This window comes from Camarhynchus parvulus, chromosome 1 (genome assembly GCF_901933205.1).
Source record: "Camarhynchus parvulus chromosome 1, STF_HiC, whole genome shotgun sequence".
Taxonomy (NCBI): Eukaryota; Metazoa; Chordata; class Aves; order Passeriformes; family Thraupidae; genus Camarhynchus; species Camarhynchus parvulus.
Window position 1 is genome coordinate 100,569,756 of NC_044571.1, and position 16,662 is coordinate 100,586,417.

Genomic DNA, 16,662 nt, shown 5'->3' on the forward strand with positions numbered 1-16,662 from the left:
GTTCAAATTTCAATTGTCACCATTAAAAGTCGCCCATCTCCACACTAAGTTTCCACTGCAATAATTTTCAAAAGCAGCATTTTATTTAAGATTTTAAAGATCGGATTGTTTCTTCGGGATATTACAGACCCAGCCATCCAAAGAAACTGTGCCTGTTCTAACTGAGTGAAGAGGTGTCCAAGATTTGTGTTCACATAGAAGAACTTTACTCAAAGTTCTGTGTATTCTCCACAGAACTTTGAGTAAAGCATTAATGATGTTCCAGCGATAAAATATTAATTTTGATTTCTATACCAATATTTAGCTCCTATGCACAGCTTTGTTTTCCGAAGTGCTGCTCTCATGTTTGTTACTAATGACAATTACTCCACGGAAACAAGATATAGGAGACAAGATGCATCATATTTTATGAACAGTTCAAGGCAGAAGAATTTAAAGAATTACCTGTACAGAGAAATCTCAAGAAATACGATAATATATTTACTTTAAGGCCAACTTCTCTACAGAAAACCCGCTAATCATACCAGTGGGTATTTTCTATTATACTTATATATTCCAACATCACAGAAAACCAAAAATGTTAAAATAAGCTGCATTTAAAACAGAGGTTCTCAGAGCAAAAGGTAGATTTATTCTTAAAAAACCTGTATTAGCTTTCTAAGAAAGTGTTTAAAGACTAAATTGCCTTTAAAAACTAATACCAACAAAACAACAGCATTAGCTGTAGGTGAGGCATGACAAACTGAAGTTAAATTGTAACAAAATAGGCATAATTATTTTACACTCTAAGATGAGAAAAAATAATATTCAGCTCCTCCAGTTTCTACCTGTATTTCTTTCTTTGCAATGGTCTGAACTTACACTGGAAGGTAAGTGAGTGAACCAGCAGTGAACAGCTCCAATCTGAGCATCTCTACTCCACTGCCAACCAAACAGCTTCCAAGAATTCATTTAATCAACTGGACTGTTAGACTTAAAAATCATGACCTAAAATCATGTTAGACAACAGAAAAGCTTACTGCCTTCCTAAACGTAACAATTCCACAGCAAAATGTTCATTCATCAAATCTACCAGTAGAGATACATCATTTGTTAACTAACTAAAATACAAATCTGCAAAAGCTCAGTTACTTTCCTATGAAGTCTATAAGAAGTACTAGGACTACTGAAGTTTTTCAATCAAGTTGGCTTTAAAAGAAGCCATTTAGTTGTCTTTCTATTACTGGGTAATTGCAGGTTGCACCCAAGATCAAATTTAGGAGGTTTGCCATTCTATGCCTGCTCTTAAGAAAAACAATGATATCCTGCATTAATGTGCAAAAAACAACTGTCTACTTCCTATCCTAATTCTTGCAGCAGTATTTCATAACTAATGGTATACAAGCATATACATTTACTTCCAGCCAGAAACCACAGAGTACCTGGGCTCAATTATCTTTTTTTTGGGGGAGGAGTGCAGAATGACTCCAATTCTAACCTCATCTGTTCATCATTTCTCACATTGTTTCCCCAGCCATATTCATCTTGTTCTAAGCCCTGTGGAAGCTATCAGCCAGAATATGTTATTAAAGCTCAAAATAGCAGCCCCTTTAGTACATATTGTGCATAATATTCAAGTCTGTGCCAAAATCTGCTGTACTTTGGACTTCCCTTAGTCCCCACTGCAGGCAACTGGTTCTTGATGTTGTAGCAATACCTGTACCTACACAACAGGTGGACTCAACCCACTATTACACTATGCAAAGATCTTGCAATATTTAGGCAGTCAAAAACAATTTTGAATTATTTTCAGCTATATGAGGAGTTTCTCTTGATAGCATCAAGAATTTAAAAAAACCATCTGCTCCACAAATGTGAAAACCTACAAAGAAAAATAGAAGCAAAACCATTGTTTCAATCAAATTTGCAGAGCTGGTCACAAGCCAAGCATTTGCACAAGGCTTTCAGAGAATGTCAAACACTGAAATATTAAGAATGTCAAACAGAAATATTAAGTTTTAGAAGTTTTAATAAAATTACATAGTTAATTGTTTTACAAGATCCTGGGTGACTATTCAGAGTAGGACAGAACACTGGCAGAGATTCAGATTACTAAGCACTGCAATAAAGAAAACGGGAAGTGTTGTTATAATGCCTGTTGCTATATAAACAACTATGGGGGATCAGTGAAATAAGGCCTGCTGCTATATAAACAGTTGTGTGTGTTTATATCTTTTGGGAGCAATTATAAAATTTTTTGCTTGCCTTTGTTTTATTGAATCTGGCTAGTTGTTCTAGCTCTGAATGCCTATGTGGGTTTACTGAAAAACCCTTAAGCTACAACATTACTGAAACATGTTGTGGTATCAATAGCTCTTTAGATAATGATAATGTACCTCCAAACTAAGCATGTAAAAATCATTTTCATTTTTCATACTTCAAAAGACTATCAGTAAGCATCAATTACAGTTTGGAAGTAAACATAACAAAAGGGTTTTTAAAACTTTTTTAAGATTCTTGGGGAAGTAGGAGCTGAAAAAAGAAAAATAACCACTGTGATTATAACAAGTCTTGAAGTTCTCAATCTTGCTTCCAGAAGGAGCAAATAGAAGACTGCTACAGTAGTGACAGCCCTCATCCAAGCAAGAGGAAGTGCTCAAATATAACAGCTATTTCAATAGATATGACTTATCTTTATATGTCTGTGTCCGTCTCCCAGAGTTACACCTGAAAAGCAGATGTTTATTTTGCAACTCATTCAAGAGTATTAAACTAAAAATAAAGCAAGTTACATCCATATCCTTGAAGATCCATGTCCTTCATTAATCCATTGAGCATACTCTTTCAAGTTCCTCAAGCCAACCCAGCGTGCCTAAAGCCTTCACTAAAACATCTTAAAAGACTCCTACCAGAATTTTGATATAGCAATAGCAAATAAAGGCACACAAACAGCAACCAAAGCAATAAGAGGAGATAAGTGCATTTTATGCTATACTGTTGGAAGAATACTTACAATCAGTTAGTTTTAAAGCATGCTTAGTCTGAACTAACCTGATTTGTTCCACATTTACAAGGGAGATGCTGATATCAATAAGAAAATTTCCAGTTGTCACAAAATCCTAGAATGGTTTGGGTTGGAAAGGACTTTTAAGCTCATCCAGTCCTAACCCTGTCACCATGGGCCTAGATACTTTCCACAAGATCAGATTGCTCCAACCTGGCCTTGAACACTTCCAGGGGTGGCGCAGCCACAGCTTCTGTGGACAACCTGTGCCAGGGCCTCATCACTCTCACAGCCAAGAATTTCTGCTTGATATCCCATCTAAACCTGCCCTCTGGCAGTGGGAAGATATTCTCCCTTGTCCTGTAATTCCAGTCCCTCTCCTGGTCTCTTGGAGCCCCTTTAGGCAGTGGAAGGGGCTCTGAGGTCCCCCTGGAGCCTTCTCTTCTCCAGCGGAACCCCCAACTCTCCTGGCTGTCTCCAGAACAAAGGGGCTCCAGCCCTTGGAGCATCTCCGTGGCCTCCACAGGACTCTCTCTAACAGGTCCATGTCCTTGTGATGTTGAAGGCCACTCACTCTCTCACTCTGACCTGTAACAGTGATAGCTAACACTGGAGATGCTACACAGTCCCTGGACCAAGACAGTCACTAGTACAGTTCAGAAATGTTCATCTCTACATTAGAGCAAATCATCCTCACAGAGCTCTGGCTGATTCAGCTCTCACAAACTGCATCAAATTGAGATGGAAACTTTTTCTCACCACTGGTTCTTCCTGCCCCAAGGACAGCCTGTCTCCTTTCCTCTCCTCTCAGCCTGGAGAATTTTAATTCACTTCCATCTGAAAGGCAGGTGAAATTCATGCATGAAATCTACATACAGGAATGGTTCAGAAGTGATCAGGGAACCTATATTCTCATCTGATAACAGACCTAATTCCCTTTTACCTTCCTTGATTTGTCCTGGAATTACATTAAGCTGCTTCTTCCTCTTGCATTCACCAGAACACAAAGTCTGATCTTTATTCAAATACAGCAGCAGCCTCAATTCTAAATGCACAGCAAATTTTTCTATTCTGCCAAACATTTACAAAGCAGTTTTCTTCTTATTCTTACAACTTCAGCAATATTTAACATTGGATTTTGGTTTCACAGCAATAGTATTTATTGGAGATAGACCTCAAGAAAATAAGGAAATAGGAGTATGTGTTTGAGTACATGTAGAACACATTGTAGAACTGAACATTTAGATAAGCCAAAAATCTGCCTTTCCTCAAGAACTCTCTCACTGCTATATATAAAACTCTTCTTGAGAGTAAACACAAGGGAGGTTCACTCTCCCTCCAGAGAGGTCTCAAACATTAACCTTCATGGTTTCAGTCTGGTGCCCAGTAAGGGGAACTATTGTCAAAGACAGGCTGGGAGAAATAGTTACTCCTGTAAGTAAAGTATTCCTGTAAAACTTAGCAGTTAGTGGGCTTGTTACAAAAACCAACATATATGGGCCCCCATGCCCATAGAGGTACACCTCATATGCCAAGACTGTTTCATAAAAGAACATTAAAAAAGGCAATTTAGAAGACAGAGCAGTTACTAGCCTCCAAAAAGCTTCCCCCACTCCCCAGTGAAGCACTCAAATAACTAAAACCATGTTTACTGCAGTCTTGCTGCATTTATAGCTTGATGACACGAAACTATAGAGCACACAACCTTTACAGATTCAGGTCAGAGCTTCTCAAAAGGCTTCAGTATCACTAATTGATGTTCACTGGAAACTGATGTTCACTGTTTATAGGAAATGGGTATACTTATTTCCTATGACTTCATTCATCCTGAGCTTTTGTATTAAAAATCATTACATCAGGCACAGAACAAGAGGTCAGACATGCAAAAGTCAAAAGGGGAAAGATAAGTAACATTCTACGCCTCCATCTTAAACATTAAATTTTCTGTGTGTTTAGCTCCCCAAATGTAATCTGCATACCTGAAGTGTGCTCTTTACCTATATATGAACCTATGACTACCAGAAGGGCAATATTCTCAGGGAATACCCAGGTATGTACAGAGAACTCTCCCACCCTGTCCTGGATGGAAATCAGAGAAAAATGTGTGGTTAGGGTTATAGTGCTACACACTCCTCCTCCACTTCTCTATTACTTTCACATTTTAATAAATCCACTCCAAAACCAGGTAATTTGCACATATGACATCAGTCCAGCTCTACCCTCTACCTTAAGATGTTACAGGAAAGGAACCCACAGAATTATTTCAGTGGGCAAAATGAACTCCATTAGTTGTTGTAAAATCTTTCAGCTATTTGCTCTTTCATGTTGTATTGGGAAAGCCCTTGTTTTAAAACAGGTGAAATTGAGCTTCTGGTCATTCATTCACCCAGGTTTGTGATCCCAGCTCTTTCAGGTAAAAAGGTTTTTTCTTCAAGAAAGCTTTACTCAAAGAGCAGGTGTTTCAGCCCATAACGCAGAGCTTAAATGGAAGAAGGATTTGGGGATTGTCTGCTCCCAGCCACATCTTGCATTTCAGCTGAACTGCTTTCCAGGTATCTATTACGTTACTGTCATTGAACAATAAGAGCCTGACTTCTAAAAAAAGATTAGATTGTGAATCAAATGGAAAGCCCTCTCATTTGAGGAGTACAGAATGAACAGTTTAACCTATGAAAGACTTGCTTCCTATCAGGATAACACCAGCATTCAGTGAACTCCACTTGGCAGTAAGACACACCAACACCGGAAATGGTTTCCCATATGATGGATCATATTTCAAACTTAAAAGCTGAGGTCAGAGAGGACAGTTCAGCACTGGTCTTCCTGAAAACATCAATCTATATGTGCTAAACTGAAGCAGAGCTTGGTTTTTTCCTAATTACACAATATTAACTCCATGAATTACACACAAGGCCAGCAAAGAGAGATGCAATAACCCCTTCAGTACTTCTAGTCTCTTGAAAAATAAAACACTATAATGTTCTGAATTTCCAAGCATTCTGGACTGACCAAAAAGTGAATGAGCTCATACATATCAGAGCCTTTTATTCCATTTGTTGGAGAACAACTTGCTCTAAACTTCAACTCCAGTGCATAAAAAACCTGAAAGGCATTTATGGATGATTAAGTAGCTGACATACCAAAAGTGTTCAAAATGGGTTTTGTGCCCTGATGCACAGAAGTATAAGACCAACCCTGACCAAGGAGGACAAAACATACATACTAAACTCTACAACAGAAGAACACAGAATGTGGGGAGAAATGGGAAAATAACAGAAGCTCAGAGGGAAAAAAAAATCTAAACCCCACAAGTCACAAATTGTCACTTGCTTGCAAATAAGAGCTCTAAGAAGAATTTTTAGGCATTAAAGCAAGTGAAGTTTTAAGACATTAGGTGCATTTTACCATAATTTCTCTTTCCCATTAAGAAATGGGCCACATGGCAGAAAGAGAGAAGGCTCTGAAGGAAGAAACAGGCTTACCAAGCAGAACCTGGAATTCCACAGATGTGAACACTTTATATTTGTATGTCCAGCTTTGCCTCCAGTGCATACACCCAACTTGTTAAGAAAAACTATACACTGCAGCTTTTTCCTACACTGATACATTGTGCCAGGGCTTGATAACAGATTTCCCACCTACCTATCTCATTCAATTTTCTAACATGGAACTTATATACACTACAAAGCAGCTCAACCTGGCAGACAACATGTGTTTATGTCAGATTAACTATAGCAGGAATCCATTTGCCTTTTGATTACTCAATTTTGGTTCTATTTTAAAAACATACTCATTATTTTAGGAAACTTTTTAGTCCAAAGAGCTAATGCACAGAGATGATGACAACTACACAGTACAAAAGCTATATAATACACAGAAAATGCCTGCAAGGCTGGTCCCACAAAATCATTTTGGAGGACTGACTCTAAGCACAGCTGGCGATGCCACCTCTCCCATTCACAGAAACCCAGAACAGTTTGGGTTGGAAAGGACTTTTAAGCTTATCCAGTCCTACCACCCCCCTCCCTCCCCCATGGGCCTAGATACCTTCCACTAGATCAGACTGCTCCAAGACCTGTCCAGCCTGGCCTCAAACGTTTCCAGGAGTGGGGCAGCCACAGCTTCTGTGGACAACCTGTGCCAGGGCCTCATCACTCTCACAGCCAAGAATTTCTGCCTGATATCCCATCCAACCATGACTTCTGGCAGTGGGAAGCCATTCTCTCTTGTCCTATAACTCCAGGCTCTTCTCCAAAGTCCCTCTTCAGCTCTTGTAGCCCCTTCAGGAAGTGGAAGGGGCTCTGAGGTCTTCCTAAAGCTGCCTCTTCTCCAGTCTGAACAACCCAAGCTCTCCCAGCCTGTCCATATATGAGAAGTGTTTCATTCCTCCAGTCACCCAACCACCCTGGTCATCCCACCACAGCTGCAGGAGCCTCCAGCACGGCCTGGGCTTAGGCTGCAGGCACTGGGATCTGTATGGGTTGAACACCCAAGATCTGCTCCTTCACAGAGCAAGTTAATATTAGTATTTGCCTACAGACAAGGACAGGCAGGCTTTCAGCTGAATGAAAGCCAGGACTTCAGTTACAGCTAATCCAGCCTCATTTCAACTTATTTTTTCTTGGCATGGGTGATAGGAAAGGAAAAAAGAAAGCCTTTCCAAAAAGTTTGCAAAAAACATATATAAATTCCCCAATTCTAAATGATCTGGCTAAGTATCAGCTCACTGTTAACCTAGGAAAGTTTCAGGAATTAAACCTCTCCTAAGAGCTTTTGGCTCTACACAGATGGAGAAGGTACTTTGTGGTGTTTCAGGTGCAGTCCCTTCCTCTTAATATTGAAATGAAAGCCTAGCACTTGACAAGACAAGGACTAGACTCTGGCTTCAACCTATGCTCTTCCAAGAACACTTTTCCGTATGTAGCTGAACAGGCCTTGGATTCAGACAGCGCATTCTTTCTGAACTGTATGTTTTATGATCTTAGTTCAGGGGCCTCATAAAAGATGTAGGGTGCAAGTCACAGTATCCTGCACTCAAAGGGCCATAACCACTGCATATACACCACTACTCACAGAATTCTTTAAAGACACTTCTGCTCCTTAGAGTTTATTGCCAAAACAAATTTCTAGGCCTAACATTTCTGCTGTTCAACTTCCCATGGAAAAGCTTTTAGTTTCTGTTATAGAGCTGATTTTCTCTCATGTTTGATAGTCTAACAGAACCAGAAACTGAACCTCTTGCTTCATTTCATGTTTAACAGCTGAGTTCCAGTTCAGCCTCTTACATATGGCACTAGTACATAAGCACTCAAATTTAATTCCATGCAGGTATTAGGAAGATGGCACTTTAACTACACCTACAATATAATAAGAATTTTAGTTTTCTTCTATGGTTCTGTGAATGTTACTTTGTGCATTAGACAAGCAACTCACCCACAAAGCAGCATTCCCAGGAAAGCAGCACTGGCTCTTCAGCTTCTCAAGCACATTATACAAAGCAGGTGAATGCCACCTGCCACCATATGGACACGGTGGCCATGGACACACAAGAGGAGGGACAGACATTAGGTACTTACCTGGATCTGTACTCTACTGGTGAGAAAAAGAACCGTGGGGGAGCTGACAAGAGAGTGATTTTTTATTTTTTTTTAATATCAAATAGCAAAGTCCATGTGTTGCTAATGACTGTCAGATGAAACCAGAACTATTCTTTGGCCAGGGCTGAGCAAGTGATGCCAATGTGAATAGGAGTACCAGTCTAACACAACACAATATTGGTCTGACAAAACAAATGAGGATGAGAAAAGAAGCCTTCCCTGTGAAACAATCCTGAGCACAGCATTCAGGCTGAACAGAAGAAAAAATACCCTTATTTCATACAGTGTAACAAATTCCACAGGTTTCACTAAACTTGGAAGTGATGCCTGGAAGGTGATGCTCTGTCTGACAGCATATGCAGAGACTGCTAACAAACACAACTATGAACTTTTTACATGGATAGGCAGGGATAGGAAAAGGGGAAGAGATTTAAACTAAAAGAGGGGAAATTTAGATTAGATACTAGAAATAAATTCTTTACTCAGAAGGTGGTGAGGCCCTGGCACAGGTTGCCCAGAGAAGCTGTGGCTGCCCCATGCCTGGAAGTGTTCAAGGCCTGGCTGGACAGGGCTTGGAGCAACCTGGTCAAGGGTTGGTGTAAGGAGCATGTTGGTCTAGGGAAGGTGTCCCTGCCCATGAACAAGATGGTCTTCAAGTTCCTTTCCAACTCAAACTGTTGTACGATTCTATGAACTGAGGTAAGACTAGACACTTTCAGTCCTTGGGCTGGCTGTAGGAAAACAGACTTGTAAAATGGTCCAAATTATTTGACATCTGGTTTTACAAGTCTACTTTTCAAGAGCCATTAATTTAGACAAGGACAGAACACCACCACTCCTGAGGCCATGTCAAATAAAGCCAGAAGGAGATAGTGACCAAGGTCACAGCAAGGAATAAAAGAGGTCTCACAACAGCCATACTGATGCCTTCTAGTTTTGTGGTAAAGGCTAAGACTTATAATAAGAAATCCAGAAGATTAAGAGGCAAATTAATTTCATGTCCTTCAGTGGCTGACTGAAATAGCAAATCATTTGACACTTAAGAGTGTAAATAACTTCACTGCCCCATGTAAGAAAATAGCTGCAGTAAACTCCCTTCTCACTGATACCTAAAGAAACCAGCTTTAGAGCTCTATTGAAATTATGTCCTTTACAAGCAATCTGGGAACTGGACAAGCAATAATGCCTGTCAAGTATCATGCAAGAGACAACTTCTTGAATACCTAAAGAAATTGGAACTTTGATAAACAAGATGGACATGCTCTCCTCAATGGCTACACATCATAAATGCATGCATTAGACATAATGACCAATACTGTACAGAAATCATTTAATACAGAATCACAGAATTGTTTGGGTTGGAAGGGACCTTCAAGCTCATCTCATTCCAAGCCCCTACCATGGGCAGGGACACCTTCCACTAGACCAGGCTGCTCCAAGCCCCATCCAACCTGGCCTGGGCCACCTCCAGGAATTGGGCAGCCACAGCATCTCCGAGAAACCTGTGCCAGGGCCTCACCACCCTCAACTTTCTGGGTATACAATTTTGGGCAAGTTATTCCCCCACAGTAACACTGTGTGTGCTCACTAGGGACTCACTCACCTCAGGGAGGATGGTCACTAAATTAAGATCAACTCACCATATGTAATGAAGAACCTACACTGAAGTCAGGCCAAAGCCATTAAGGCTCTGGGAACAAAGGAAAGAGACAGCAAAGCAGCCAGTAAAGCTTCAATAAAGATGCTTTCTTTTTATAGACCTGAGACTCAAAACTCAAAGCCACTAGACTTTCAATAACCCCCACTTCAAAGTTTAAAAAAATTATAAAATTATTGAGATGAAAAAAACTAGAGCAGGAAGTCCACTGCTCAAGCACTTTTGAGAGCTCAGTTTCACAAGGTCCATGTCTCTGCCCCAGCAGAACTGGGTGCCACCCACATTGTATATTCAGAACAAAGAGAACAATGAGAGATGCCATTTTGACCCTGTTCTGTGTCCACTTATCACCCACAAAAAACTTCACCAAACTTCAGGGATTTCCTAATATTCATCCACCATAACAAGAGGTTTTCATGGTGTAATCTCAATTACTCCACTGTGAATATCAGGATGAGAGTTCACTTCTTTCTCCTACTAAAGCCTCAGCTTCCTCAGATACTCCATACACATCCCTAACTTAGGAACTACAGAGTTTATGGGGCTAGTACTTGCTGAATGGTCTTCCAGTGTCTAATGCTTTGGAGAGCTGTGCAATTCACTCCCATTTTTAGCAACTCTATTGCACTTCACCTTTGACAATGATAGTGAATTTTTTGGTAGGTATTATTAGACATAAGTGACTAATTTATCTTTGAAAAAAACCCTGCATTTCTATGCTAGTGAGTGTCAGACAGTTAAAATCTTAAATGGAAATTCACAACCTTAGATAATGTTATCCAACTCAAAAAGCTCCTCTGTGAACTTAGTGAGGGATGCAATTTTACAAACAGAAAATATGTGTATTGAAACAATTCGTGCTCACATACAGATGGAAGTTATTATGAACTCTCAGAATTAACACACATTGTTTCAACTTTGGAATGTAACAGCAAAGCAAGTTTCTCCAAAAAAAACTCTACCAAGCCAGCACTAGGCTGCTTCTAATTCCAGCTGAATTCTCCTGAGTGCAAGATGTGGTTTCCAGTGTTATTATCCTGCTGTTTTACAAAACAGTACCCCTTTATCTCTAGAAGAGTTTTTATGTCAGTAATTTTATATCAATCCCATCTCACTTCTGCCACACTCACATTTCTCCTTGCTGCCAGAATTCTAGGTAATTGTAAAAGGAAAAAAAAAGTCTGTGAAATCAGGGAAGCTTATACAAATAATTTCAAAATATCTCTTTAAGTTGATTGAATTTTTCTGGGCTCTTTGTTTGTCACACTGTTCAAAACTTGCATGAATGATTCAAGTGAGGTGACAGAGACCCAGCCTCCTTTTTTCATGCTCCAGTGAAGTCACCACTATTCTTCCCAGAGCATAGAGGGAATTAAGCAGCTGATTTACATTTATTCCTGACAAAGAGGACTGGTTCTCTGAATCAAGGTAAACACCTTTGGGTGATGGTCTGGAGATAAGAGAGGCAGCTGCTCATTCTCTGTCCAAACTTAATTTTTCACACGTTCACAAGAGCTAAGCATACCTGGACACTTCTCTGAAAGCAGCCATAAGGTCTGCTAAAAGCTATGTAAATTCAACAGTTTCAGCATCCCAAGAAACATACAAGAACTCAGACAATCTTGGGTTTTTAGGTCAAGTCAGCCCCAGAGCACAGAGGTTTTATGATGCATTTCTGCACATTACCTATCTGCTCTCCTTTCACAGTGGAATTTCCCCTTGGCAGAACTATATAAAGCAGCAATATATGACCAAGGACATCAAAACAAAGGTGTCTACAACAGTTTATGTGGACATCATAACACCTTCCTGATTAAATAAGCAGAAATACCCCCAAAAATTCCAATTTACTTTTATTATGTTTTTATAACCAACAGCATACAATCTCAAGCACTAACATGTGAACCACTAGTGTTCTACTAACCACTTTGAAGTTTGGCCACTGACTAGCTTGCACCAGCACCAATGACCTTAAGTAGAACTGGAAACTCTTTTTATACCAATACATACTTAAAGCCTGCATTTACTTTTATAAGTTCAAATATATGCCAGTGATTTCAGAAACCAACTGCAAGGAATTGGAAGGCAACATGGGTGAGTGATCATGTGTTCAACCACTCAGAGTCCTTCAGAAACAGGACAAGAAAATCAGAATGAGGTTTCAGTAGGTCCAAGAGTGGTAACAACTTAGAGGTGAAAGTCAAGGAGATAAACAGGAAAACAAGTGAAATGGTGACAGTTTCTATAAAAAAATACTATAGGCACAAGTGTCAAGTAACCCAAACTACACAAACAGGAAAGACAACCACCCTGGCCTCAATGAAGAATTCATCATTTTGATGAAAAAATGACAGAGCTTCTTGCTTGCATCACATAACTGAATGGCAAATTCCAGAGTAAGGTAAAGACAAAGAAGGGCTGAAAGGCGAAGCAAGAAGCATCACACTCACAAGTTACAGAATGAACTAGTAAGCAGAGATTAAGGAAAGCATTGTTTTGATAGTAATGAAGAGAGAGATCTCTCAAAGCATTTGAGGGAAAGGCTAATCCCTTTTTCTCACTAATCTTCCCTCTGGAGGTCAAGTGTGAACAGCTGGCTGCCATTACCAACACCACCAACAAGGAGGTGTAGTCTAAGATACATTAACAGCCTGGCTAAGCCAATTTGCAAGATTAGTAGGACTCGATTAACTTTGTCTTAAGACATTTTAGCCTTTAAAAAATTTCTGAGGTTATTGTCCAAAATACACTAAGCATGGGCAAGTCTGGAAAATGGTAAATGCAATCCAAGCTTAAAAAACAAACAACACAGAAAGACTCAGAAGCTTTAGTTCAATTTGGGATAAGGAATGGCAAAAAATGATGGAAGAGGAAACTGGAAAAACAAACAAGACTAGTAGACACTATACATAAAAAGGTCAGATTTTTCAAGAATAAAACTGTAAGACTAATGTAATTTCAAACAGGTTAGAAACAGAAATGTCATATTTCTCTTGGAATTTAAATCTCTTGGCATTTTCTGCTATAACATGCTCAACAAGCATGCTGGGGAAATGGATATTGATGAAGTACAAGTGAATACAGAAAAAGTACTCTTTGGGTGTAATAAAGAATGGTTCATGACTACAACTGAAGTGCTGGCAAAATGGGACTCCACCTGGAATAACAGAACCCCAGTTCTATCCAATATTTTAATTAGGTAATCTGGATAGGGCATAGGCTCAGATGCAGCCAGCATAAAGCTGAGACTGAGTTCTCAGCTTTTTTTTTTTTCTGCCACCAAAGCATAAACATGATTAAGAACAAGAAAGTTCTTCTTTAAGAATACATTCAAGGTACAGCATAAAAAATGTGAATAAAACAAATCACCTGCTGTGACAGCTGCAGCTGGTCTGAAACTGCACAGGTAAATTTGGCCATAACAGACCCCAACTTGACCAACCTAGTTTGTTAAGGAGTAGAAGTAAGCAAGCGCCCAGGAAGACATTGTTGGATTTGAACTCAAACAGGGGAGCCCAGCCAATCCCATTCAATCCTGAATGCAGACAGCTAGCTGGCCAGTGAGCTGGGTGGTGTTGAGAACACTCAGGTGTTCAAGCATGGGAAATTTGAGCCCCCTATAAAAGGGGCTGTCCATCAATAAACGTTGGCTGTTGTCACTTGAACTCGGTGAGTGTGCCTGTCTCCGGAACTGCAACAAATGTAACAACCTGCACAAATTCAGAATGGACTGCTGTGTTGCTGTGCAGAAGACACCTGGGGCTGTTGGTTGCACAGAATCTAAGATTTACTCTGCAAGGTTTTTAAGAGTACAAACCTATTAGAACCCAATGAACTGGAAATAAAAGGACAAGATTTGGGAAGCATTTCTCCCATCCTACTCAATGTTTTGAAAGCAACAGTTGCTCACTGTATCCAGCTTTGGGCATTGCATTTCAAGACAAATGTGGATTCAGATGGAGAATCTGAGACATGAGAGTGTTGAAAAGTGTTTTTTCAATGCATAAAAGTCTGCAAAATGGAAGAGACTTAAATGGATCAGATTATTATAATATATAAACAAAGGCAAGACAGGTTTGGACTCAATGTCAGAAATTAGCTGTCTTTAGCGACCAAGACAGTCAAGCACTGGAACTAAGCAGTACTTCTATCACAGGTTTTTCTTCACACAACATCACCAGGGAGAGCATAAAAGCAGCTGACCCCGTCCTAGGACTACATACCAACTGAAACAGCCAGGCCTCTTTAAGACCAGCTTTCTGAACATTCTCTAAATTCCATACCAAATGTGTTAGCTGCCATCTCAAATACAATTATTCAAAGTCTCTTGCATTTTTCAGAGTAAATAATGTTTTTTAAAATACATTAAAAACAAGGAAGTAAGGTTGATTAGACAACTTTTTAAATAGAAGTCACACATTTGCAATACTTCATATTTTACATGTATTGTGTTTTCTTATAAGGGCAGAATACTAGTTGAAGTAATAATACAGCAAAATTAAAGACACATGAGCAAGAATTACATTAATAGATCTTCAAGTACAACAGAATAAAAAAATATGAGAATATCTACAGTTTTCAAAACAGTGTGAAGTCTATAGACTCATAGAATGTACCATTTGAAAAGGAAAAGATTCATGATTATCTGGTAAGTCCATCTCTAAGCACCACAGAAGAAAATCTCAAACACAAAGCTGAAGATAAGTGAAAATTATGTTTTCAAGGATATTTTTCTTAGTTCACAGGTTTTCACCACAGAGAGCAGCATAACAGGACAACACATGCACATTCACGTCATACTGACACCAAGCAGAGAATACATATAAATAATAAAAGTCATCTCAAGTGTACTAACCTGTGCTATATTTTTGTTGAGAAGATAAACTCCATATTCAAATTGAAGCTTCTCCCCTCCTTTTGCATACAAAGGAAATCTGATGGGAAAAAAAAGGGGGGAAGTATTTAAGGTGAAATTATTCAGATGGTTATGTAAACTTCAAAAAGCCCAGATTCCTTTTCTGAGAAAATAAAAATTTAAAAAGCTTCCTTTGCTGACTTCTCCCAGAAACCCCTCCAGAGGATGTATTTAGGAACCCCCTGCAACTCCAGTCAATCAGCATTTAACAACTGATGCCAAAACTCAGCTACGGAATTCCATTTTTTAAAGTACTTGAGGTTTTTAAAAGACACTTTATGATTATCCCAAGGCTGCAACATCCCTCTCACCAATCAAAGTGTAATTTCAGAAGCACACAGCACAATTCCAGATCCCATGTTATCCCTCTGCATTCACTCAGTCACACTCGGTTAGCTCATTTCCAAACAGAAAGAATATTTTAAAAAGTTGTTCTCTTTTGATCGTTATCCTGTGATTGACAGAGCACAAAGCCCTTTACACAGAGAAGAAATCTGCAGGCTCACTTACCAGAACAACATTCAGAATAGAAGTGATTCCTTTCAACAAACTTCACACATGCACCAAAGGCTTGAGTCACAGCACCATAGGTCACTATAGCCCTTGCAAACATTTTATTACTGATCTTTATTTTTCCTATGTAATAAATATTGCTCACCATTTTAAATGTAAATTTGATATACCCAAATGTATCAAATAGTTTGTAAGAACATAGCATGGCACTGCTGTGTGACACAAGAGAACTAAAACATTAGTCCCTTAAATATTGAAACTCTTTGACAGTTTCTGCATTAAATAATATAGTTTTATATGTCTGCTTAAAGAATCTCTGCTTAAGTGAAGCAGTTCTCAAACAGCTTTAACAGCTGTACACTGCACTTCTAAGGATTGTCTTTTGACTTCTCCTCGGCACCAGAGATTATGAGGTCATCATGGTCAATTCAGCAATCTTAGTACAAACTAAAATTTATTTTTATGGGAACTACAGCATGAATCAAGTTTTTGCCTTTTCATTAACCATGTCCTGCAGCTCCTAATCAAAATGCTGAATGAAGTATCCACATAAGCCCCACTCTACAGCAGAAACTAAGGTCTCTCTCAAATATAAGATAACAAATAGAGGAGATCAATATCTACTAGAAACAACATACATTCTGGAGAGGTGACTAGGCAAAGTGAATTTTATCATCCATCAGCTCCACAGTAGAGTACATATGTAATTTTAAGAATTATACAGTGTCATTAAAAGGTAGAGGTTAACAAGTCACAATCACAGCAGATCACACTGTCAGCTTCAGGTTTTCTGCGTCTTTCAAACTTGCTAGGTCTCTTTAAGCCGAGGAACATTAAAGTCTCTGTGAATACTAGATATCTAGCTAACCTTGCTTAATAGATCTATAAATTGAACTAGTTCCCCATGCAAGAAAATGAAACTTTCCCAAATGCTACAAAAATTCTGCAATACCTTATTCTAAGTGCAAAATACAAAGCAAGAGGAATTCATTTCACT

At 39.1% G+C, this 16,662-nt stretch overlaps 1 protein-coding gene across 1 annotated transcript in view; it reads right to left on the reverse strand.

Annotated features, from left to right (window-relative positions):
* The window catches only part of UVRAG (UV radiation resistance associated), an 85,322-nt gene that overhangs the window by 14,303 nt on the left and 54,357 nt on the right, over positions 1-16,662 (reverse strand). Inside the window, exon 13 of the mRNA XM_030945701.1 lies at positions 15,093-15,171. Within this exon, the coding sequence (XP_030801561.1) occupies positions 15,093-15,171 (79 nt within the window). The remainder of the gene's footprint in view (positions 1-15,092; positions 15,172-16,662) is intronic.